Genomic DNA, 23,224 nt, shown 5'->3' with positions numbered 1-23,224 from the left:
TTTAACAGAGGATTTCTACTCTGTGGTATTTATCTCAGGACTTCCTCCACCACTGACAAGAGTGAGTTCAAAAGTACAGTGCTGAACAACAATGTTCAACCAACAGATGGAGGCAAAGGCCTAAAGTCAATGCAGGAAATCACTGTGGTCCACCTAGTGGAGAGTCTCTAAAGGCAAAACAACTAAAACACCTATCATGAGGTAATAATGTGTTTAACTGAGTGTTTGTGAGCATGGTGATCCTGAAAAAGAGGGCGATATTAAACTTGCTCACTATGTCAATGAATATTGTGTTTTGTTTTGTTTCAATCCACAGTGAGGCGACTTATCCTTGGTGAGATTGTCGGTTGAAACTAGACATTTTATACTTTCCCTTACTGATAAGCCATTAATTAACACTCTTATTAACAGTGAATTACTATATTGACTGAACATTCAGAGCAGCAATATAGAGATTTATTAATGCAGAATGACGGGATTTGAAAACAAGCACAAAAGAACTGCAGATATGAAAGATAACAGTTACACAAACAACACAGTTATGCACCGAGTGAGTGCAAAACTAAAGTAATCTTCATCAGCGATAAGGAGTGCAAATTTCAGATCTTTAAAGCTCTTCAATATGATGAGATTTGGAGCTAAAAAGAGCGATTAACAACAAACAAAGGTTTCAGTTGGGCAGTCCCTCCGCTGCCCTGATTGGAACAGAAAGGTCTTTCTACCGCTGAGGTGTCAGGAGGGAGAGGGGTCCATGTTTGGCCTTACAGCTAAGCAGGTGGGCAGATCCCTCAGGGCCGACACACAAGCACTACAGCTTTCAGTCAGATACAAGCAGGTGCGGACATCAAGGAAGTGCAGGAGAGTATTGCAAGTCAGATCAGTAGGCCATGCCACTTTGCTATCGGCTGGCGAACTGAGCGCATCATTAAGCTCCAATGCTCGTCTTCTGAACTTTTCTCCTTCCCCAAAGTCAACTGTCCAATCAGATGTTTGGGGGATTTCCTAGTCGTGTGAGTCTCATACACAGAAACTGATATTTTACACTGCTCCAGAGGAAACTCTGGCAGGGAGAACATGAGGACCTCGTTGAAGACAGTGACCAGAGAGTGGGCCACGGTGGAGGTTTTTTGGTACCTCAACTTGTGCTGGTTGCACTGCAAACTGATCCTGGCGTACAGGGCTGTGCAACACAGAGAAGGCAAAATCAGGAACTGTACGTGTAAGACAGCTGTATGGTCATGGCTTGATTTTTAATGACGTTGTTTGTTATTTACCTGCATCTGAGCATATTTCAGTGAGGACCGCTCTGACCTTAAGCAGTCCAACCTCAAGCCTCTGAGAGGTGGGAAGAAACTTTAAAGTCAGGAGCACCTCTCCTACAAGATCCTATGTGGAAAGTGGGAGGAGAAACAAATGTGGTTTCTTTGTAGCAGGACCATAAATAACAGCTACTAATACTACATGAGCACAACAAATATATATGAAATATAGAACTCAACATTAAACACTAATTGCCACAGTAAACATGTAATTCAAAAGATTCCATCCAATCTAGAATTTCTTTGATTGAGTGGTGGTAGTGGGATTTACAGGAAATATAAGTAAACGGTGTTGACACATTATAAATAAAGATCTTTTCAATCAGAAATGTAAAAAAAATAAAAATAATAATAATAATGAGGCAATATGTTTCAGAAATTAAACACAATTGTAAAAAATTAAACCAAACTCAATCTCAAATTGAAAATATCCTTGCACATCGATTAGGTTTACAAGTGATTAACATAACATAAAGATAATTCACTTTTCCAATGTGTACTTTCTCTACTCCAAGGTTGTCTTCATTCTATTAACTCTACAAATCCCCTGTCACTTATTTCATTAATATCCACAATTAGACAAGAATGCTACACAGTCACATGTTCAGTGATTTATTTCCCTTTAAGCGTTCAATATTTAAAATAGTAAAAATGTAATTCTTTAATTCACCTCAACTGAAAGAAGAGAAAAAAAACCTTCCTATTGGAGAACATGTGTGTGTGTTTGCATACATGATGTCTTACTGTACCTTCTTGGGTGTCTTCAGATCTTCTTGTAGCTCCAGAGGGTAGGAGATGTTGAGCTGCCCTAGAGGAACCCTCACCTCTCCCAACACTGTGTGTCTGGAGAATTTATCAAAGTGCCTCACCTGAGATGCACACAGACAAGTTTACTTACAGAATCACACACAAAAACATTCCTTTTTCTCTACTCAGAGCTCATTTCAACTGACAAAACCATTTCCAATGATTTGAGAGATACTGAGGGTGAGAGATGGGTTAGTGTACTGCAGTACCTCCATCCTGAGGTTGATGTGATTAAGCTTCTTGTCCTCTTGCATGATGCAGCTGAACTGGTCTCCAAATAAAGGGTTACAGCTGCCTTTCACAATGCGAGTCCGCCACTCCTGCAGCACCGTCCACAAGACGGGTGCACTCCCTTCGCCCTAAGAGGGTCACAGCAGTAATCCACAACAGCTTTACACAGTCCAGAGACACTACCTGCTGGAGCTTCTGTGCCCGACAATTCATTTAATAAAGTCACTTGTTGACTGACATACTGCATGTGGTAACTAATGAAGACAAAATTACCTCCTCGTCCGTACAGTCGTCCACTTCCACTCCCTCTGAACCCGCCCACATGAGTCTCAGCTTAACAAATGGCTCGAGGCTGCACATCCGGCCGGGCCCCAGAAGCCCCTCCGCCTGCAGGACGGTGACCACCAGCTGGGACTGCAGTTGGTCATAATAGATGGAAAAACGGAGCGATCCATCGACCTGGTTATAGGAAAGACACACGTAACCTAACGCTGCTGTTGATGTTGCTTGGTGCCAGCAGCCAGATGATGGAGAACTAAAGAACTCAGTATTTGTGTGTTTCTGTGTGGAACCTGTGAAAACAAATTTCCTTCAGCGACAATAAAGACGATCGATGTATCTACCCCCCGACTGCTCGTGTAGCGCCACCATGAGGTCGACATCTTTGGTTTTGAGTAAAATATCTTGACAACTATTGGGTAGATTGCAGTGCAATTTGGTACAAATATTCATGGTCTCTTAAGAAAGACTTTGGTATAATCCCCTTACGTTTCCTCTAGCGCCATCGTCCAACATTTAGACTTTCTGACCAAATACTAATACAACTGATGACATTCCCATCAGCCTCAGGTTTACTTTTTTGTTTGGTACCAATCAGTAAATGTTAGCATGGTGAAGAACTTAATATTACCTGATGAACACCAGCATCTTTGTATTGTCACTGTGAGCATAAGAGCATGCTAATGTCAGAATATAGCTAAAATCCCCACTGCTCCTAAGTATGACCTCACAGAGCTCCTAGCTCTTAATAGAAAAAAACACATCACCAATACAGTGTGATGGTTCAAGATATACGTCCAAAAGCTACATGAGCCTCCCTTAAAACACAATGAGTAGGAAACAGGTCTCGCACATCTTCTTCCACTTAGGATTTAACGTATGACACCTTGTATTATAGTAAAAAAAAACATTTGAAACAGAGCCTTGAATAGTTTTTGAAGATAACAAGTGCCCACGCCTTTTGATGGAGAATAAACAGACTAGCAAAACATTGTTGATTGATTGTGACGTGACGACAGGGTTGTACAGTAACGTACTACCTTTTTAATGTTGGCCTGCTCCCCTGTGTCTCCGTCCGCCTGGCTGGATCCCGAGGAGGGAAACGAGGCCGGAGACAGACAGCGACTCAGCCTGCGGAACTCTGTGCGGACATTCTCCATCTGGGGAGCATGCATGACATCCGCGTGTTGTTATTAACTACAGCAACCTCCAGCTTTTATTTGACTTGTGACAAGCCTCAACTCTCCTTTGTTTGAAGAAGTTCATCTTAGTCTTTATTTACATAGACAATGTTGCCAATTTAGAACATCTCCACAGACTGTCTGGACAAAATAACTTTTAGTGTTAAAAGGTCATTAACGCTTCGTCAAAGAGGTGCTCGTGGTGTTTTGTTAGGCTGTGGTTTGTGGTTGTATTATGGGAAAAGTGCTCCTGTTATTCTGTACAACGTGAGTGCAGCCCTAAACCTCACCCTGAAGGAAGTGTAGTCCTTGTGCCAGTTTTTCATCCAACTCTTTTTTCCCCCATAAGTTCAACATTAACCCTGTTCCAACCAGACTGCATATAAAAACACAGTAAAAAAACAAAACAAATGTACGTGCAGCAGGACCTTTACCAACACGAGTCATGTGATAGGAAGGAAACAGTCGACTATCCAAATAAAATGTGACAGAGGTATGAAACACAGCTCACATGTACTAGATCAACACTGATTCCTCTTGTTGATATAATAATAGTGCAGCTAAACACATCAATGTCAGGATAGAAATCTATAGCAAAGACTTTCTGCAGTCTGTGCAAGAGGCTAAGTTACCTTTTTTTCATCATGAAATGAAGCTCTAGCGCAAGTTCAGACAGGAAGACTATCCCTGCACGCTTATGCTCGTAGGCTTTTCTCTCATACTGCTCCCTCACTAGCAGCACATTCTCTATTCCGGCTGTCACTGTCAGCTGTTCAACAGCTGGGCATTCCCAGCTAATAGCGCAGAGTCACACCCTCTTCGTTAGCCTATCAGCTTGCCGCTGTCTCCTTTTAAATGTGCTGTATCTCCCCTCTAATGTCCAGCTGCTGTTTTGTGCGACCCTCCTCCTCCCCAGCACCATCCGTCTTTGCAGATTTAGCACTCCATCAGCATCTCCAGCAGAACCTCCAACCACCACCACCAGTGTCTGGACTCCTCGGGGGGATTTATATACAGTATATTGTTGCCGCTCAGGGCAATCACAACTTATTGTGTTTATTCCAGACTCGAAATTCACTTAGTCTTGAATTGGCAGATCACACCCTGAGTACATCTACATTTTCCAGGGAGAGTTCCTTGATTTTGTGGGTTTTTTGTCAGCTGTCAAGCCTGAAATATCCTGCATTTCTCTCAGCGCTCTTCCATAGATCTTTTCTCTATGAGAGCATGTGAATGGTATTGTTTTGTCTGTATGTGTTTACATGTCTGTGGACAGATTCTATCAACACACAATGAGTCAAATGCAATCAACAAAACTCAACAGGCGTGTACTGTAGCTGAGATCAAAAATGAAGGCCGAGTTTGAAGATGGGTGGGGTACGAGTAAGGGCGCTGGAAGAACAAGATAGGAAGTAGGGAAGGAGTCATGACTTGTGTTGTACACTATAGGGGGCGGCTTTGAACTCTGGGCCACCTGATACAATAGGGTGGCCACAGATGACAGATGACATTACGGTTATAAAAATAAATCTGTTTCCATCCACACCCCTCAAATCCATTTTGTCTTACCCTAGTACTTGGAGCTCCTGAGTAGTTTCCAACTGTTCTTGACTTTTCAACCAAGTACAGCGGATCACGGTTCACTACGATAAAAATCAGACACAAGAATGCATTTGATAATTACTTTCTTGGTCAGACACCCGGCATCAGCAGTATGTGCTGTAGCCGTTTGGCACTGTCACCTGATCTACTCACCAGCATCTTGCAGGGTGATCGTAGTGTGCGTCTGTGTGCAGCATCTGAAGGCCTGCCATGCCAAGATGCCCAGCGCCAGCAGAAGAAGAGCGACCGAGATGCCCAGGATGCAGTACTTGGCCGTATCCGAGAACGGCATTCTCAGCTCTCCAGCAGTCGACAGCAGCCACTCGGGGGCTGGATAGTCCATCAGCCTAACCCTGACTCTCCAGCTCCATGTGGCCAAAGCGTACCTCTGCAACACAATAAAGACGGACCACGTGAGGGCACTATAATGTAGATTACAGAACTCTGTGACCACCGAATGGGCCCGTTGGCAGCCATATTGGAGGTTCAGCCATTGGAGCAGTGGTGGGCCGTCAGGGCCTGCAAAGCCTTCTCTGCTGGCCTAAACAGAATCACAAAGTTATAGCTATTTTATAATTTAATATTTTTTCTTAAATACACTAGGTTACATGTATTGTAATTTATAAAAATATTTTTCCCATTATCTTATTTTCTCATTGCACAGCTACTGTCTTCCTCAGTTGCTCTGTTCGCAGTTCGCAGTGCATCTTGTTTTAAGTACAGCTTTTATCCAATCAGGTAAGAAGAGAGGCCTTCAGACTCACACATGCATCCATGTGCAGTTTAAGTGAATGGGGACGATATTGTTGATTGTCATAGTGTTCAACCAATCAGATCTTTAGTTTGACATCTTGGGCGTATTCTTTGACGTGCCAGAACCTGGTAGTTGGTCTACAACTACGTCAGCAGTAAGTGCAGCTCAGGTTTTAATTTCCCATATGATATGAATTTTACATATACATCATACCGAGGATTTGCTCTTCAACAGGCAGCAAAATATATTGTTTGCTGCTGAGAGTGATACAGTTGGAGCTAGTTATATTATGTGTATTGAGAGGGAACCCTAGTCATGGTTATAACTTTATAACAACAATTAACAACCCACAACTAACGCTATTTAACAGGGCAAAACACCACGACACAACAGTTTGTGACACATAAACAATTTGTAACCCTAATAATTGTACATTTACAAAATTTCCCCGCCGAACTGCATGCTGGTTACAGCTCGCTAACAACAGTCTGCTAACAGCTGGGAGAGGCTCTGTCGCTCCAGTAACGTTACATTAAAGAACAGAAAAGATCTGGTTCTTTTTGGCGTTAATTAATTAATGCTTTAACACGAAGAAAAAAAATACTGTGATATACTGTGAAACCGCCAGAGTCTTACAAAATACCGTGATATGCATTTTTGGTCATACTGCCCAGCCCTACTCTGCAGTGAGGTGCAGCGTGTGCTGTGATTCCCAGTGGGCGAGCACGTGACTATCGTGAAACGAAATTTAACAGCAGAGGCTTAGTCGGAGTAGTGAGAGTTCAAATTGAAAGATATGGAAGAAATTATGACATGTTTTGCATTTTGCTTGGTGTAGATTGTTGTTTTTGTTACCTAGCTTTGTTTTTGTATCACTGAATGGCTGGAGGAGGAGGAGAAACGGATTTGTGAGTTGGGATTTAACAGTGGGATTAAACTCTTTGTCAACAAAGAAAGGAGCATGGAGTTTGGTAAATCAACTGCGTTTGTTTTTTTTACATCTAATATCTGAATGGCCCTTGAGTGTGTAGCAGAATGCGTGTTGCTGCTGTTGTTTTCCCATTAAGCTACTTGCAAGCCCCAGCTGCTTTTTGTTGTGGTTTATTTTGTTCCGGTTCAGAGGTCACACAGACCATTGTCTCCTACATCAGTGTCTGGTGGGTCGCGGGCCTTTGCCTGACAAAAAAAGAAAATCTTGTGCTTCTATCGTGGAATATATTTTTTATGCAGCGGACTTATTCCAGCATTTACGGCACTTGTTCAGTGGTGCAGGAAAAACACCGGCCAATGCGTTGTGAATCACATCACGTGATGCAGCTCAGCCAATCAAATATGGCATTCTGACAAGTTTCCTGACTTGAGTGAGATGTACACACACCGTGACACAGAGGGCTGAGACGAGGACACAAATAGCAGAACAGTATGTGTAATTAAGTGAATTGTGAAAGTCAAATTATAAGACGGTGTTCAGAAGAGTAGAATGGGTCACGCCCCCTCATTGAGTGATGATCGTGGGTCGCACAGCCAAACCAAACCAGTCGACAACCTCTGTCGTACCTGAGCGCTGAAAACATTATATTTCCTTCAATTTATGCTTCTGCATTTTCTTAATGCACTAGTATTATTCAAACGTATTGTGCGGTTAGTAAGACTCGTACCGAACGGATTAATACGAATACGTATATAGTCACAGTCCTAGAAACGGATAATAGCCGTGGCGCACCAATATCAACAATAGAGGATTCCTGTTAGATTTCATCACTTCAAGTAGCAGAAGTGAATGGCAACTACAGTATTCACGCTAGCTGTCACATGTTGGCATTACGGCTGCATGTGACAACTTTGCATCCAGCCCTGATACAGGACAGTCACACAAAGTCCTGCAGGACTTGTGACGCAATGTCAGAACAAATATGGAATGTTTACGTGATCAACATAAAATGACGTTTATGAAAAACAAAACGAGTTTCTCTGACGTGACGACTTGCTGGTTTTTCATACCCGTAAAATTAATATCTTTGGGTTTCAGACTGAACAGCAAATTATTCAAAAATGTAAACTTGGGCTCTGTGCAAATTACCATATTCTGACTTTTTTTGTGACTAATCAATTAACTTCATTATTAAAAATAATTAGTTGCAGCCCTTGCAGGATTTTTTTCCTATTCATTTAGGACCCCATGTGACCCTTTCTGAGTTCCCAGGAGATTAGAGTGGTAATATAGATAGAAAGAAAAAAACATCTAGAAGATACTCGTTTGGACAAAGACAGCATGGCACACTGTGAAGAAGCCAGAGTGGATCAAGATTACAGCCAAAGTCTTGAATGTGTTGGTCAATCATTTAACATCATAGTAGGAAAAGCACAGGTGTAAATAATAAAATGAACGATGAGTGAATTCCATTTAGCTGCTTCAGTGTCAGGTTCCTGGTCACGCTGCGTTTCCCTTCGAACTGTGATGGTTTACTGGGACACTTGAAAAAGAACGGAGCTTTCTTTAATGCTGGTATTTAAAACTGTCTTTTTAGGCCTGCAGGCCTAACTGCACAAGATGGAGCCCTGGATTAACTTCAATTTGAGGTCAGCCAGTAAGTAGATCAATTTGTATAGATGTCAATTTAGGGCCTTGACACTTAAAAAAATAGTTTGACTTTAGTAGTCGGATTATTCTTCGAGGTAAATAAAACTGGTACAACTGTGGCGTGGTCAGAGAGACATGAGTATCTGCTATCACAAACGGTTTAGTCAAATAGCACTTGTCCTGCTCACACAGCATGCAAAACAACACAAACGTTGCAGAGAAAAACCTACAAAGTTGTAAGTAGTATTAGTATTCATACAAAAGAGGTTGGCATAACACACAACAATTCAGCTACAATGAGCTCAGAACTTTAAAAAAAACTAAACATTAAGGACACACAAACACAAATACCTGTAGCAAGTAATGAGAAGTTCTTCTTTTCCTTCAGGAATGTGAGCATCTTCTCGTGTAACGAATGCAGAGCTCTTCAAATGTATTAAACATAAAGTAACTCGTGAGCAAGAGAAATCCACAGCAGCACCTTAACACATATGTTCCTCCCGGTTCTGGCGCTCTATGCACACTCCCTCTCCCCTCTGGCTCTCCACAGACACACACAGCACATGACTTCCTGCACAGCAGTCTGGGCAAACTGGTTTGATTAGATTTGAATGACATTTCAGGGAGGCTTGGCAGGCCCTTATCTTCAGCTCTGTTCCTCTTGAAGATCCTTCTGCAGGCCTTACTTACCAAATGATGAGGTCAGACATGCACCTGCGCCCAGGTAGCCCGAGAACTGCCACTGAATCCTGCCTAAGCCCTCGTGTTCCTCTACTATATACCATAGTCAACATTTATATTGCACTTTTACGTAATGATCTTATCCAATAAGTTAAACTCATTCGAGGTTTGATACATTCCGCTCATTTTCTAAGTTGCAGTTTCAACTTAAAGCGCTCTGCTTTATCGTGCACGGTACCCAAACCAGCAGTGGCCACAGGTGCTGTAAACTGACAATGATAAGAAACACTCAACTCTCTGACAATTGTACAGCGTAAGTGCCACTAAGACTCAAGGCTCATGAGGTCAAATGACATTTACCTTATACGCTTTCATTGTTGTCATTATCTCGCAGACTCGTCACCTATTATTTTGCAGGACTGCCTGCTTGAAGAGAGACGCACAATGGGAAACAGGAACTGTACCAAAAAATGTCCGTTTAACAACAAGAACAATATGTCAAGTCACCCCGCTGGAGACAGAGGTATTATGGGTAGCCCAAACTTACCGCTCCAAGAATGAGGAAGAAAAACATTTTGACTAAACTTCCTTGTTTGACTTAAATCCTACAAGGAAGAATGTCCCCGAACACTGACAACTGACAACAAGATCATCTTCAAATCATGCAGTTCAGGACAAAAGCAACAGGAATAAACATGTGACCTCTTTTAATGGAAAAGAGTTTGTTTCATCTCTGAAACGTCTGAGGAAGAGAGAACTTTATAGCACATCGTCGTCGTCGTCGCCCCCCAAACACACACACAGCTTAGATAACTTGTTTTTGGAGCATGTTAGCGGTATGTAGGGCTGAACTGGACTAACAGCGTACTGTGTGTATAGTATGGACCCTCAAAATATGCACGATTTCTAAAACTCTGTCCTCTCCGAGTCCTTTAACTTTTGCAAGTTGAACTAGTTGAAGATGACGATAACCTGAAGAAATGTTAGGATCCGTTAGAAGTGCTTATAGAAAGAGTCACCACGGCAAACTCTCTCCTGTAAAGTTCAGAAATGACCCGTGATCCTTTTCAGTCAGTCCACCAATCACAGACAGGAGGGATGAAACGCTCTCCTCTGGACTCAGTGGAGCCTGGAAAGAGACACAAAAAACATTATTTATATATATATATAGCTCTTTAAGGGCACCCCAAAAAGACTGTGATGGAGGTGGACAGAGCAGGCCCTTACCTCAGAGCCCCCCATGTCAGTGCGGACCCAGCCGGGATGTATCGCCATACAGAGAATCCCATCAGGCTCCAGGTCCACAGCCATACAGCGACTCACCATGTTCAGGGCGCTCTGAGAAGGGAAGCAGAAACAAGTTACTATGCAACACAAACCTGAAACCCACTACAGCACAGTTTGGCCCAACAGCACAGACGTTGGTCCGTTCGGAGATGGTGGAGGGTGCGGCTCATATCTCATATTTATCCGAAAATCTATGGCTGCAAAATGTTCAAACAGAAGAGTGCTTCTGACTTTCTGTCATTCACCAGGTCAGAAATGAAACACTTGACCTGCCTTATATGCATTAACAGACTTGTACTTTTTTTTTTATATGAATTGCTATCAAGCTATATGTATCCAATGGTAACAATACCTTGGACGTCCTGTAGGGGTACCACTTTAAGTTGTTGGCCCGTTCGCCCCAGTTGAGCTCCACAGAACCCAGCAGAGACGTCATGTTAATGACCGCTGCCCTCTGGATGCCCATGCTGCCTGTTCCACCGGCTCCTCCTCTAGACGCAGCTCGTTTCAACAGAGGCTGGAAGGCCTGGAAGCGGCAGAAATAAAAAAAACACACATCACAGCTGAAGCTGGAATCAACCTACTGCACAGGGTTTTCATGAGATGGAGAGATCCTTAGATATCCAAAAGCTTGTGACCATGAGGATTACAGGAGGCTTACATTGTATGATGATTTTTAATACCACAATCCACATTGCAAATATATAATATTAACAACAAAACGTCATCTGTATAGAACATGTTGAAATCTAGAGATCTAGAGATAAACATTTCACAAATGATTTCACTATCAAATCTTGAATTTTGGGCAAACTCCAGAGCCTTTCCAGTCAGAGTAAAACACGTTTCACATTGTCCAGTCTGTGGGGAGGAAGAACAATAGTGCCCTCTGGTGGCAGCACGGCAGCATGACATATATACACAATGTCGTGTTTCTATGACTTTGTCCTCACCGTTTGTATCAATAAAAGAAACACCCATCAGTACAATGCAAGACAGCTCAAGAGCAGTTCAGAGTGAATGTGTGTATTAGACTGCATTGGCTTTAGTTAGGTGTACCTAATAAACTGGCAACTGAGTGTACAAGTATCTCAGACCACATTACAGTGTTAATGCAGTGATGACTTACTATTGCAACGATCGAGATGGACTTTAAGATGCTATCTTTTAGCAGATGCATTTGATCAACACTCTTAATGATACTAACGCTAAACTACATAGTGATTCAATCCAGAGCCTCGTTCTTTTACCTGATTATTTATATATATATATATATTTGTTTCATAATCAGGTGAAGTGAGCGCTGCAAGCGCTCCAAACAAGTAGCCGATTCACAACATCCAAGCCGACAGGAAGCACAAAATCCATGACAATAATAATAATAAGAGTATAATGAACATTACCTTGGTGATCATTAGAGGAGCCACAGCATTGGTGTGGAAGTTTTCGATCATCATCTCTGCAGTAACGGTTTGAAAGTCGGCCACCACGTTGACGCCCGCATTGTTGATCAGGCAGTTGAGACCCTCTTCCTGTACGAGCTGGCCCACCTCCTCCACAGACTTCTCTATGCTCTCCTGGCTCACTACGTCTAGCGCAGAGAATCATCAACACATCAAATCACCGACAGTTGAATGAAAAGAATGGAGAAAAAAAAGAAAATACATGCTGAAGATGTATTAATAAGTAATGTTTTTCAGTTTCACTTCATATCTCCAGTGTGTACCTGATTTATATAGTTTACACATGCATGAGGCCAACAAGTAGTTGTGTTAGAAGATGTTGGTTGGTGTACATTTAGGAACTCTTTTGGTTTCTTGGTTAATGTCTAAATAATCCCACGAGGGATGACAAGGAGCCATGAATTTAACATGATTCATTCACATCATAAATAAACAGGCCTAGTGCTTTAAAGTTAGGGTTGTGTTTAGGTTAGTCGTCCACATACAACAAAAGCTATTATGGTGTTGTTTTTATATACATTTTATATACATTGTATCGTTCTTTGTTTATGCACACATGGTTCTTCTCTGCCTTACCCAAAGTGATGATGTGGATGTTGGGATGTTTCTCTGCCAGTTCCTGAAGCTTCTGTGGGTCAAAACAGCACCACCTCATTGTTCATTAGTAAATATCCAGTGTGGGGGGGGGGGGGGGGGGGGGGTACCTCCTGGTACTTTTGGGGTCAATTTGACCCCATTCAATGTTTAACGTGTCCAAATAAATGATTGACATCATTTTTTTTTGCTTCATATTTAATGACTTTTCCTAATTTAATGGGGACAACTGGGTAAACATGATAATATGTTTTCAATGTCCTGTACACATGCTGTACGCATCGGTGTTCTTTGGGGTCAATTTGACCCCAGGCTGTTTTAGCTGTATAAAACATATAAGAAACCTCAACATTTTACACACATTTGTTTTGGTTGTTTTGGATGATATTGAGGTCACTATAACATGCAATTTTATAATCTTCAAAAAGCTTTTGGGCCCTAACCTAACATAACCATAACTGTAGTAGTGTGAGAACCACTGATAGTTCACACGAGATGGGGGCGGAGCAAACACTTGCACAGCGGCCTTCTAAACCATTTCTCTTTCTGCTCTCTCTCAACTGAAAATGAATTCTAAAGAAAGGTTTTCCGTCAATGAGGTGTTGTCTCATCTCTTTGACCATGAAAGTGACATAGAGGAGAATGTGTCTGAGACAGAGCATGATGTTGAGGAGGACCCTGGTTATGAGGCATCCTCCTCTGATGAGAATGAGACCCTCAGTGTTGACCCTCCTGTTGTCTCTCAACCACCAGCAAACACACTACCTTCCAAAAATGGAAACTTATTATGGTCCGTCTCCCCACTTGAACAACAGGGTAGACTTAGTGCTGCTAATGTCATCAAAATGGTTCCAGGTCCCACCAGATACGCTGTCAGCCATGTCCAAGACATACAATCAGCATTTGAGCTCTTCATAACACCATCAATCGAAAATGATTTACTTGAGATGACAAATTTAGAGGGGAGGCGCGTGTATACATTGGGTTGCTCATTTTGGCACGAGTGTACAAGTCAAAAGGCAAAGCAACAGCAAGCCTTTGGGCTGCTGACACTGGAAGGGCAATATTTCCAGCCACCATGTCTCTAAACACATTCCATGGTCTCTCCCGTGTCATACGCTTTGATGACAGAGAAACAAGGCAGGGCCGACGAGAGCGTGACAAACTCACAGCAATACGGGATGTATGGGACAAGTGGGTTCAGCAAATTACCCTTTGTTTACAATCCAGGCCCTCACATGACTGTGGATGAATGTCTGGTTGCATTTCGTGGCCGCTGTCCATTCAGACAATACTGAAATTGTGTTTGTTTTTCCTGGGGTCAAATTGACCCCGAACATAATACATGTTACTATTCTTGATAACAGAAATAGTTTTTCATTCCAAATGGTATAGATAAGAAAAATATGTACTTAGAAATAATATAAAGCCATTAAAACACCAAAAAGATATCGCTTTCCAATTTTAGGTCAATCAGTGAGATTTTATGGTGATCTGCACATTTCTCCATAGTCGCATAACAGGTATTCTGGATGTATAAGGGGGGTGGGTGGGGGGTTGTTTTATTTAAAGGGATATTTAGGCAGTCAACAAACAAATATAAAGTACCTGACACTTGGGTAACAATTTAATTATAATAATTTTCTGCAGGTTTAAATTGCTGGGGTCAAATTGACCCCAGGGATAAAAGGTGTTAGTACATTTGAAGGTAAAAAGAGGGTTAACTTTATTTCTTTAGCTAGTTACGTGACTCGTCTGATGTGCCTCCACCCGTCACAGTGGACCGGGTTTCCAGTAGAACTAGGTGATTAAACGAGATTGTGCACTACATGCGGGGTGGTGACAGGGTGGTTAGCTTCAAACCTACTAAGCTATCTGTAAGTGCATTTGTTTACTTGCGTGCTCGCGGGGTTCCTGGTCGTGGCTACTATCTTGCCGGGTGAGAAACATCCACGCGCCAGGCTGTCGACTATCTGCAGCCCGAGACCTCGGCTGGCTCCCGTTACCAGCACAGAGCCGCACTTTTTAAAGTTCACGGCACCACTCATTGCTAACGCCACCCGTAACAAACGCTGGGCTGAGTGGACTCCAGGTATTATATATCGCTCGTCACAGGGGGCTTTGCTAAAAACTGCAGCTGTCGCGCGACTCCTCCAGTAGGTGGGAGGGTTGCTCCACTTGACCAAACTGAGCGAGAGTCGCTTTACGAGGAGGACACTTCAATATAGTTTATCTTCGACAACTGAGTCTTGAAACAGATGGGGACCCTGAAATAAAGTTGTTAAAACGACAGTTGCGTACGATAAGGGGGCAGGAGCTGAACTTAAACCGTCACACAGAGCAGTGGAGACTCTCGATATTCATGTCCTGGACGTGTCTGTCCCAGGACCCACAAGGCATTGCGCATAAAATCCCTCACACAGTTTCTAATCTGATTCATTATCTCAGTGGTTGGATCATACGTCGATGGTTAGAGCGATTGAATGAAAGCAAATATCTAAACTTGGGTTATATAAATTGAGGTTAGACACAATTGACAACGGAAATCATGGTGAAGGGGCTTGAAAAAAACAGATCTTATCGAGTATGATGCTTGGAACAATATTCACATTGTTTAAGTTATGTAATGACATGAAGTAAAGCTTAATTATATTTAAATAATGCAATTTCATGAATAAATATCTAAATTGGATTACAGCTCTGCCTAATGAACTTCTGCAGACACATATCAAATCAAATTATTGCATCAATCTTTTAAAAGTTTTTAATTTTGAGTTGTATGGGGAGTTACCTGTGTACACTTGTTATATTTTGTGCTCATGACATTCATACAATGGAATATAGGAAACAGACATTTTGTCAGTGACATAGCTTGCACTGCAAAATGTTGCCTTTAATATGTGACAATGCTTATTAAAGTAGTAAAATCAATAGCTGTTATTTTCACATGGTTTGCAGAATTTGTTTGCTTCCAATTTTCCATCTTCAAAAGATTACTTGACAAAATGAAAGGGGCACTTTCCAAGAAGCAAATGCATAATCTAATAAAATAATTTGATTTTCCTGATTCATTCGTTATTTATGATTAGATAGTCTGGCTTTCATTGTTTTTGCAAAGGAGAGAGGCATCCGCTGTTTGCTTTTGCATTCGGTTAGTTTTCAAATATTGAAGCTAAGATTGAGGTACAGAGATAAGGGTGACAACACAGCTGATGGAGCTTATGCAGTCACAGCACACAGATGGTTTCTCTGGCAGCATCCTGAGTCCAGATTTTCTTAAAGCTTCTGGTTCTTGGGAGCAGCCAATATCCCTGGTCTGCTTCAGGTCAGTTCATTTGGATTTTGGCTCCTATATGCCTCCATTTACAGACACATTACTTTGGCACAGAGCACACATTGCAGATGATGGGTTGGTAGTGGCACAATGTGTGGTGCAGAGCTGGAGGGTGTTAACTGGCTCTCCTGAGCATACACAATAGTGAGGTATTGTCTCTACAGAAAAGACAGCAACCAGTTAATGGTTTAGATAAGAGGTGGTCTGTCCAGTAAGCAGTGCAGAGTGGACATACAGAATGGGATGTGTCTAATATTTGGCAGTTTCGCTGCTACTTTAAGCAAAAAAAAAAAGCCAGACTCAACGAAATTGCATAATAAGCAGATAGTATAAAGTCCGAGTGCACCAGAGTTAATTTAACACTGGTGTTACTTTAACCTCAGAGCTATATTGACTCTATGGCTGACCAAACAGTTCTCTGAATAAAGTTAGTGAACTCCAAACTTCAACTCCATTGTTCACTTGTGGAACATGACAGAAAAGAAGGTGAAGCGACACTTGTAGCAAAGGCACTAGAGTTGAAACCATAGTGGAATTTCTTTGGAGTAGTACAATTACAATTACAATTCAATGGCGGCCGTTTGTCACATCGTTTTCCATGTGTGCCTTTCTGCTTGAACGATAACCGAGAGGTCAAGTGAATTTAGCAGATTAAAGATAGAATTCATGATGTATTACAAGTCCCCATGTGGCTATGTAACATTCAACAAAAAACCAAAGACTGGTCAAGTAAGTGATGGTGGATTTTCTGCATCTGGAAAGTATTGATCATTTTATATAGTACTTCCTCTCACTGCATCCCTTAAGGATCCTCCGTCGAATGTTCTTCCTGAATCATTGGCTTGGTGGTAAGGAATAAACACTTAATGGGCCCCTGCGACTCCTTCAAGATGAAAGGATGAAGCATAATACCATTGACAATCTGCATGCAAACCAAGTAAACGGTATTCATTTCTCCAACTACTTCACTGTTTTGGATTTGACATACACTGATCTCACAGAAACACGGGCGCCCTGGCTTCCAAGCTAATACGACTACGTCAACTTTAAGCGTATGCTTTCATTTTAGATTTAATTCAGGTATAAGACAGGTGTTTCTTTTTTTTTTTTAAAGGAATACTTCCACAGTTTCCGTCTGTCTACATTTATTTTCTTTTTAGAGTAACAATGTATCAAATGTCAATGTGAAAACAATGCTTCGCAACAAGTTTCAGCTCAACTTTACTGTTGTGGTTCACTCTCAGCGCTCTCATAGCACCGTTCATTCACCAAGTAGCCTAAAGACTCCACTCCAAATAAATGATCATGTTGCTCTGTAACTGCTGGATGTGCAAATAAGCAACTGTTAGCTGACAAATATTAGCCCTATCAATTTAAAAGGTGATTCATCAATGTTGTTTCCCACTGACCCCAAGTGGCCAAAATTAGTTATTGCATGTTTACAGCTTAGCTTTGCATAAAGGCTGGAGGCAGGCAGTGGCACCCGGCCAGGAAATAGTCAGAACCCCCTGCACAACCTCAACTTGTTGTCTGTACACTTGCACAAGTGCTGGTAGGCTGATTTATTTTACCTTTGAACGGAGCCATGCCAGCTGTTTCTCCCTATTTCCAGTCTTTAAGCTAAGCTAAGCTAAGCATCCCCAGGCTATAGCTTGATTAAAAAAAAGATACATTTGAGTGATGTTGATCTTTTCATCTAATTCCCAGAGAGAACGCAAATTAGGATATTTCCCCAAATGGCAAACATATTTCTTTGAATACTTTTTGCTTGACTCATCCATAAAAAAATAGATAATTCTGCTTTTTAACCACAGTGAACTGATGAGTATCATTCAGAACTTCTTTTCAGTAGCAGTCAACCAGCTGCAGCATGACTTTGCTTTTTGTGTTTCAGTGCTACAGCCAAGGGTGAGTCAAGTTGTCAGTCAGGAGTTACACTGAAGAACAGGAGTCAGTGTGCGTGCCTTTATTAACTTGTATTTGTTTGTGGATGTGTGCTTGTATAGTGCTGTGATGTATGCTCGTCTGTGTGTGCACATGCCCGTGTTCAGTGTGTGTGCGTGTGCCCGGTTGTGTGGGATACACAAGAATCTAGGTTGTAACATCCATTTTTCAATCACTTATTTAATTCACATGAGCTATATTTAAGGAGACCATAAATAAAATACCAGGGTTCCTTTCATCAATGCATAAATCATGGCCGTTATCCTCTTGCATTCACATTCTCTTCTCTCTTTTCCCCCTGCACACAGTGTAGTACTCTGCCTCCAGTCTTTATCACATTGGTTTACGATGATGTGTTTACATGCACAACAGTATACCCTTCGGTTGTTCTGTCTACTCAGCTATTCACCTATTGAGTTTGCTGGCGCAAATACTGTTTACAAAAAACCATCACATGAAACCCTGAACACAATTTAAGATGCAATACTATTTAATGTCCCGAGGAAAAAAATCCAGTCTACCAGAACAGAACAGAAAATAGTGCAAATCAGTAAAACCCACATCAGCAGAAAGGGAAATCACCCTCTAACACTGAACTGCTGAAGGAGAATGCCCTCCATTTCAAGAATTCATGTCACATCTGTGCACCAGATGCAGTGTTTTTATTCTCTTTCCCCAGCTGAGAATCTAAAGAATTTGCTCTTGAATTTATAATTTGTAAACAGACCCTGATTTTTTTTTAAAACGTCTGGGTCAGCAGCGATGCTGCACCACATCTATATCCCACTGACTGCTGTGAACTCTTTTTCTCAGCGCTTTCAACATCAGACGAGGTTGCACTGCAAACTTCATCACCGCAAACCCCATCTGATGATGAAGACTTTTTGTTTGCTATGTTACATAGCTAGACAGCATCCGGAGTTCAGATTTAGTGCCCCTACTGTTGAGCTCAACAGGAAAACGCTCATCAACAATTGTACTTATTACTAGCAAATGAACAGAGGAGAATAGGCTTCTCTACATTTGTCGAAACATTTTACTCAAAACCATGAAATTCCATCTGCTAGTGACTCTATAAAGGAAAAGTCACGGATCACTTTAGTCATTAGGATTCTTCCTCTGGGAGCCATGAATGTCTGCACCTACTTTCGTGACAATCCATCCAAGAGTTGTTGAAATATTTTAGCCTTGATCAAAGAGGTGGACCGACCCACTGACATGACTGCCACGCCACTAATGTGGGCTAAAAACCACATGTAGAAAAGTGATTTTTGTTTTTCCCATAACCTCTATAATGCAACCTGTAGTGCTATTTATCAATCTAGACATCTCTACTGACGATATATATCCATAAATAACTCACAACAAAACAATCTAGATTGATAAATAGCGCTACAGGTAAGAGGTAAAATATGTATTTTTGATTTGGGGGTGAACTGTCCCTTTAATATTGTCTCTGCAATTATTATTGATCTTTTTGCCTATTGTCAGTATAACATGCTGTATACAGGACATTATAAAAACAACATTTATGACAAAATAACCCCATTACCAATAAATAAATCTTCAGCAAATAAACAGACTTGAGATTGACCTTTTTTTTTGGCAAATAAGTATGAAATAACAAATACGTATTTATTTTTGTCATATAATTGTATTGTATGCGTTTTAGTTTGTCATTTCCCCTTTTGAGCAGATTTATAGCTAAACAACAGAGTTCATCCTGCAGCTGTTTGAGATCAGTCTGATTCAAAATGTAAAATCTACTCCCAGATGGGAGCAGAAGGCAGCGCTTAGTAAGACGGCATTCAGGGATTATCGACGCTTCTGGCCTTCTGCGCTGCCTTCTATTCAGACTCTTCCTGCAATCCCATGCAGGTTACCCCTCATTGGTGATGGTCTAGATCTTCAGAAGAAAGTGTACCTTTTCCTGCTGATGCAGGTGATACAGAATATGCGGAGATGGTTTTCTTGTGGATGACTGGCACAACATTGTTAGGAAAGAGACTTATCGAGTTTATCGGTATCTACGGTTGGCCAATCTCTCAACGAGTGCATCTTCAGCTAAATGTTTAATTGGATGCGCCTCCTTTCCAAACTTTATCAGCAGCTCCCTTTTTTATGATGTGGTGTTGTAAGAAATTATTCCCACACCAATGCACTCCACTCCCTTATGCATTTCTCTTTTTCTTTCAAAGCACTCTCCACTGTTTGAAAGTCTAACGACAACATCTGAGTCACCTCTATACCGCTTAGCTCACTGGGCCTTCCAGACTGCAATTAAAGATCTCACTGTGTTTCACAGTGAGATAGTCGTGCAGGAGAAACGTGCTGCTGTTGGCTTTCGTCGGGGATGCAGGGAACCCATCTGTCGGTTGGAGACTTTCTCACTGAGCAGCTGCGTGTGTGTGTGTGTGTGAGAGCACAGGGTGAGGGATGTGCACCGTGGCTACTGGACTGATTGTACAAATGCATTGAAATAGTTTAAGGTTTATTCAGGCTGACACTCCATGACATTCAACATCATTTCATGAACTACAGAAGAAAACATAGCATGATTATGATATCATTCTTATAGCTCTGCATTTTAATAGCATCCGAGACAGTAGCGCCTAGCTCTTTTGCATATTAATTGTGCTTTTGAGTTCTTACAGAAATCGCATTCTTGGGATACAGTCTTTTTCATAAGGAAGACAACGCTCTCTTGCGCAACTCAATACACTAACAGCACCAGTAGTCGCTCATGGTGGCTAATTTTAGCCTGGGTTAACCCCCCCCCCCCCCCCCCTCTCTCTCTCTTTCTCTCTCTCTGTCTGTATGTTGCTGCACCTACACACAAGAAGCAGCGCTTTCCATGGTTCCGAAACAACAGCTAAGCGATAGTCATATGTATCTCGGCCACTAACGTTGTGTTTTTTTTTAAATATTTGAGTTTAAAAGCACAGTGTTTAGGATTTTTGTGGTCGCAGATTACAACCAACCGAATACCCGACTCACTCCTTCGGCTAATGTGAGCTGGCGAGTGCAAAACGGTGGTGACGCTGGGGGCTCCACGCTTCTGATCTCTGCAACCAGTTACCATAGTCTTAACCACAGTTTCACTAGAGCGTCAGAGAACTATGGCGACCTGCAGGTAAAGCAAAAACAAACAACGCAAAAGGCTCCAATCTAGAGCAGTGTTTGGTTTAACAGTTCTGGGCCACTGTAGAAATATGGCGATGCAAGATGGCGGACTCCGTGGAAGAGGACTCTCTACGAAGATATAGATGTCTCTTTCTAAGGAAAACACAACTTTTTTGTTTTTGTTTCAGGGTATTATACACGAATGAAAACATAGTTGTGAATATTATATTCCATTTCTGCAAATAGATCCCCCTAAATGCTACACACTAGCTCTTTAAGGTGGCCAATGTTGGCAAACAAAAAACATATATTTCTGAGTAACCGACATTATTCAGTCAGCTTCAGACTTTCTGACTTCTTCAATTGTGCAATATTTAAGGTTTTTCTGCAATTGTCCAGGTGTTCAGCAAAAGTCACACAGTCTCACTTGAAACAATATTAATTGGACTTCTTAACAGCACATAGTGCACATTTTCTTTGAGCAGCTGGATGCCATATAAAGATTTAAATGCCTCTGATTAATTGATGCGGGTTTGCACCAGCTCCACATTGAGATGGGGGCCTGTGTGCTTGCTGTATTATTCAGATGGCTTTAAAAGCATGTCAACTCAATTACAGGGTTTTTACGAGAAATATCAAGTCCTGTCCCACTATGTCAGGAGCAACATCTCAGCTCAGGAGGAGCACCTCCCGCCCTGGATTCAACTGGAAAAAAAAGTGAAGGCTTCCAGTGGCACCGCTGGAATTGCAGCCAAATTATTTTTGTTGTCAGTTCAGATCATTGTTAAGTTTTGTAGTTATATTTAATTGCATGTTTTATGCAATAGGCTCCACATTCATGTTTCTATCGACATGTAAAGCCTCTGAGACACACCATGTTCTTCCTTTTTGGTGATGTCAGATCAGATTATCTCCCTTTTAAATTTACTTTGGTCATTTATGAGTTTCAAAAATCAGACCTCAGTTAGTTCTAAAGGGTTTCCCAATGTGCTTTTGAACGCTTTTCCATATTTGGGCCCATTTGAGCTCGAGTCCTTCATCTTACAGACAATTAAACGCTTTAAGCCCGATGCTCTTGAAATAAATTCACTTCCCAATTTAATGACAGGAGCTAAATTGTAAATCCATTAGAAAACCGATTTCAAACGTAAGAACTTCAGGTCAGCTTTCGCTTCAGTTTCGGGTTTGCTTCGGCAACTCAAAAGGGAGGCAAGTGTTTTGTTATGCTGCCTCATTTCGTTCACACAAGGGGAAAACAGGCAAATGCCTGAGTGCAGACTCAGCAATGTCACTCTACTTGTTTCTTCGGTCCTTTTCATTATGCAACTGGGAGACGGACATCATGCTGCAAATAAAGCTGTCTGACTGAGTCAGTGCCGCAGCGAAGCAGCCAGTATTTCTATCGTCTTCTTGATTCCAATGCGATACATTTTCAGGGGACAGCATTAGACGTAGTTGCTCGTGTTAAGTTGCTCAACACAGACAACCGGCATCGACACCAGAGCCAATGTCTAGTGGTTTTCTACACTTACGACAGTTATAAATTGTACACCATCTTGCTGTTGTTGTGACTGCATCTGTCGTTAACTCTTTTTTTATGTTTACGCTAGTGAGTTGACGATGAGGGAGCAGTTTTAAAGCTGGGAAGCCTTGATAAAACAATCAAGTTGGTATATGCAGAAGGTCAGCACGAGCAGACATAACTTTGAGAGAATGGTGCAGCGTTGCATGGCTGTAAAATATTCAGACTGCCACGAGGAAGTCCAGGAGGTAATCGTCTCCATCAAAGTGTGACCAACACTGGCAGTTACTCTTTGACGAAATCATGTTCATAAAGTGTCAAAACTGATTTTTTTTTATCTTAAGACATTTTATTCATATTTTCAATCGACAGTATCAGCCAAAAACAAACTTTGAAAATTAAAAATCATATCATATGGCAATGGATCAAGAGGGCTTCAGGGCAAACAGGCGGAAAAAATCAATACCAGATCCATCACAGACTATAAATTAGATAAATTCAAACACAGCTGTCTGCAGTTTT

At 41.6% G+C, this 23,224-nt stretch overlaps 2 protein-coding genes across 2 annotated transcripts; both read right to left on the bottom strand.

Annotated features, from left to right (window-relative positions):
• Positions 1 to 235: 235 nt before the first annotated feature.
• syt19 (synaptotagmin XIX) lies at positions 236 to 6,411 on the bottom strand. The gene is made up of 8 exons (XM_076082192.1): positions 5,573 to 6,411; positions 5,387 to 5,460; positions 3,677 to 3,796; positions 2,631 to 2,816; positions 2,336 to 2,485; positions 2,069 to 2,188; positions 1,275 to 1,386; positions 236 to 1,180 (listed from the first exon to the last, which is right to left on the bottom strand). The coding sequence occupies exons 1-8, from the start codon at positions 5,760 to 5,762 to the stop codon at positions 873 to 875; spliced, it is 1,260 nt and encodes a 419-aa protein (XP_075938307.1). The 5' UTR covers positions 5,763 to 6,411; the 3' UTR covers positions 236 to 872.
• A 3,714-nt stretch (positions 6,412 to 10,125) lies between these two features.
• Positions 10,126 to 14,879, bottom strand: LOC142938776 (C-signal). The gene is made up of 6 exons (XM_076082170.1): positions 14,675 to 14,879; positions 12,762 to 12,813; positions 12,126 to 12,313; positions 11,075 to 11,248; positions 10,663 to 10,773; positions 10,126 to 10,564 (listed from the first exon to the last, which is right to left on the bottom strand). The coding sequence occupies exons 1-6, from the start codon at positions 14,825 to 14,827 to the stop codon at positions 10,451 to 10,453; spliced, it is 792 nt and encodes a 263-aa protein (XP_075938285.1). The 5' UTR covers positions 14,828 to 14,879; the 3' UTR covers positions 10,126 to 10,450.
• Between the last annotated feature and the right edge of the window lie 8,345 nt (positions 14,880 to 23,224).

The sequence above is a fragment of the Anarhichas minor genome, unplaced genomic scaffold (genome assembly GCF_050575085.1).
Source record: "Anarhichas minor isolate MPS153535 unplaced genomic scaffold, ASM5057508v1 ptg000090l, whole genome shotgun sequence".
NCBI lineage: Eukaryota > Metazoa > Chordata > Actinopteri > Perciformes > Anarhichadidae > Anarhichas > Anarhichas minor.
The sequence above is the reverse complement of the archived record's forward strand: the minus strand, read 5'-3'. Positions and strand labels throughout refer to the sequence as shown.

Excerpts from the sequence above, each read along its gene's own strand:
- syt19 (XM_076082192.1), bottom strand. The coding sequence starts at position 5,762 with ATGGACTATCCAGCCCCCGAGTGGCTGCTGTCGACTGCTGGAGAGCTG. Across the intron at positions 3,797-5,386 it reads CAGGAGCTCCAAGTACTAGG|ATGGAGAATGTCCGCACAGA; the intron begins GTAAGACAAAAT and ends CATGCTCCCCAG. Across the intron at positions 1,181-1,274 it reads TGAAATATGCTCAGATGCAG|CCCTGTACGCCAGGATCAGT; the intron begins GTAAATAACAAA and ends TGTGTTGCACAG.
- LOC142938776 (XM_076082170.1), bottom strand. The coding sequence starts at position 14,827 with ATGAGTGGTGCCGTGAACTTTAAAAAGTGCGGCTCTGTGCTGGTAACG. Across the intron at positions 12,314-12,761 it reads CATCCACATCATCACTTTGG|ACGTAGTGAGCCAGGAGAGC; the intron begins GTAAGGCAGAGA and ends TCTCTGCGCTAG. Across the intron at positions 10,774-11,074 it reads ACCCCTACAGGACGTCCAAG|AGCGCCCTGAACATGGTGAG; the intron begins GTATTGTTACCA and ends TTCCCTTCTCAG.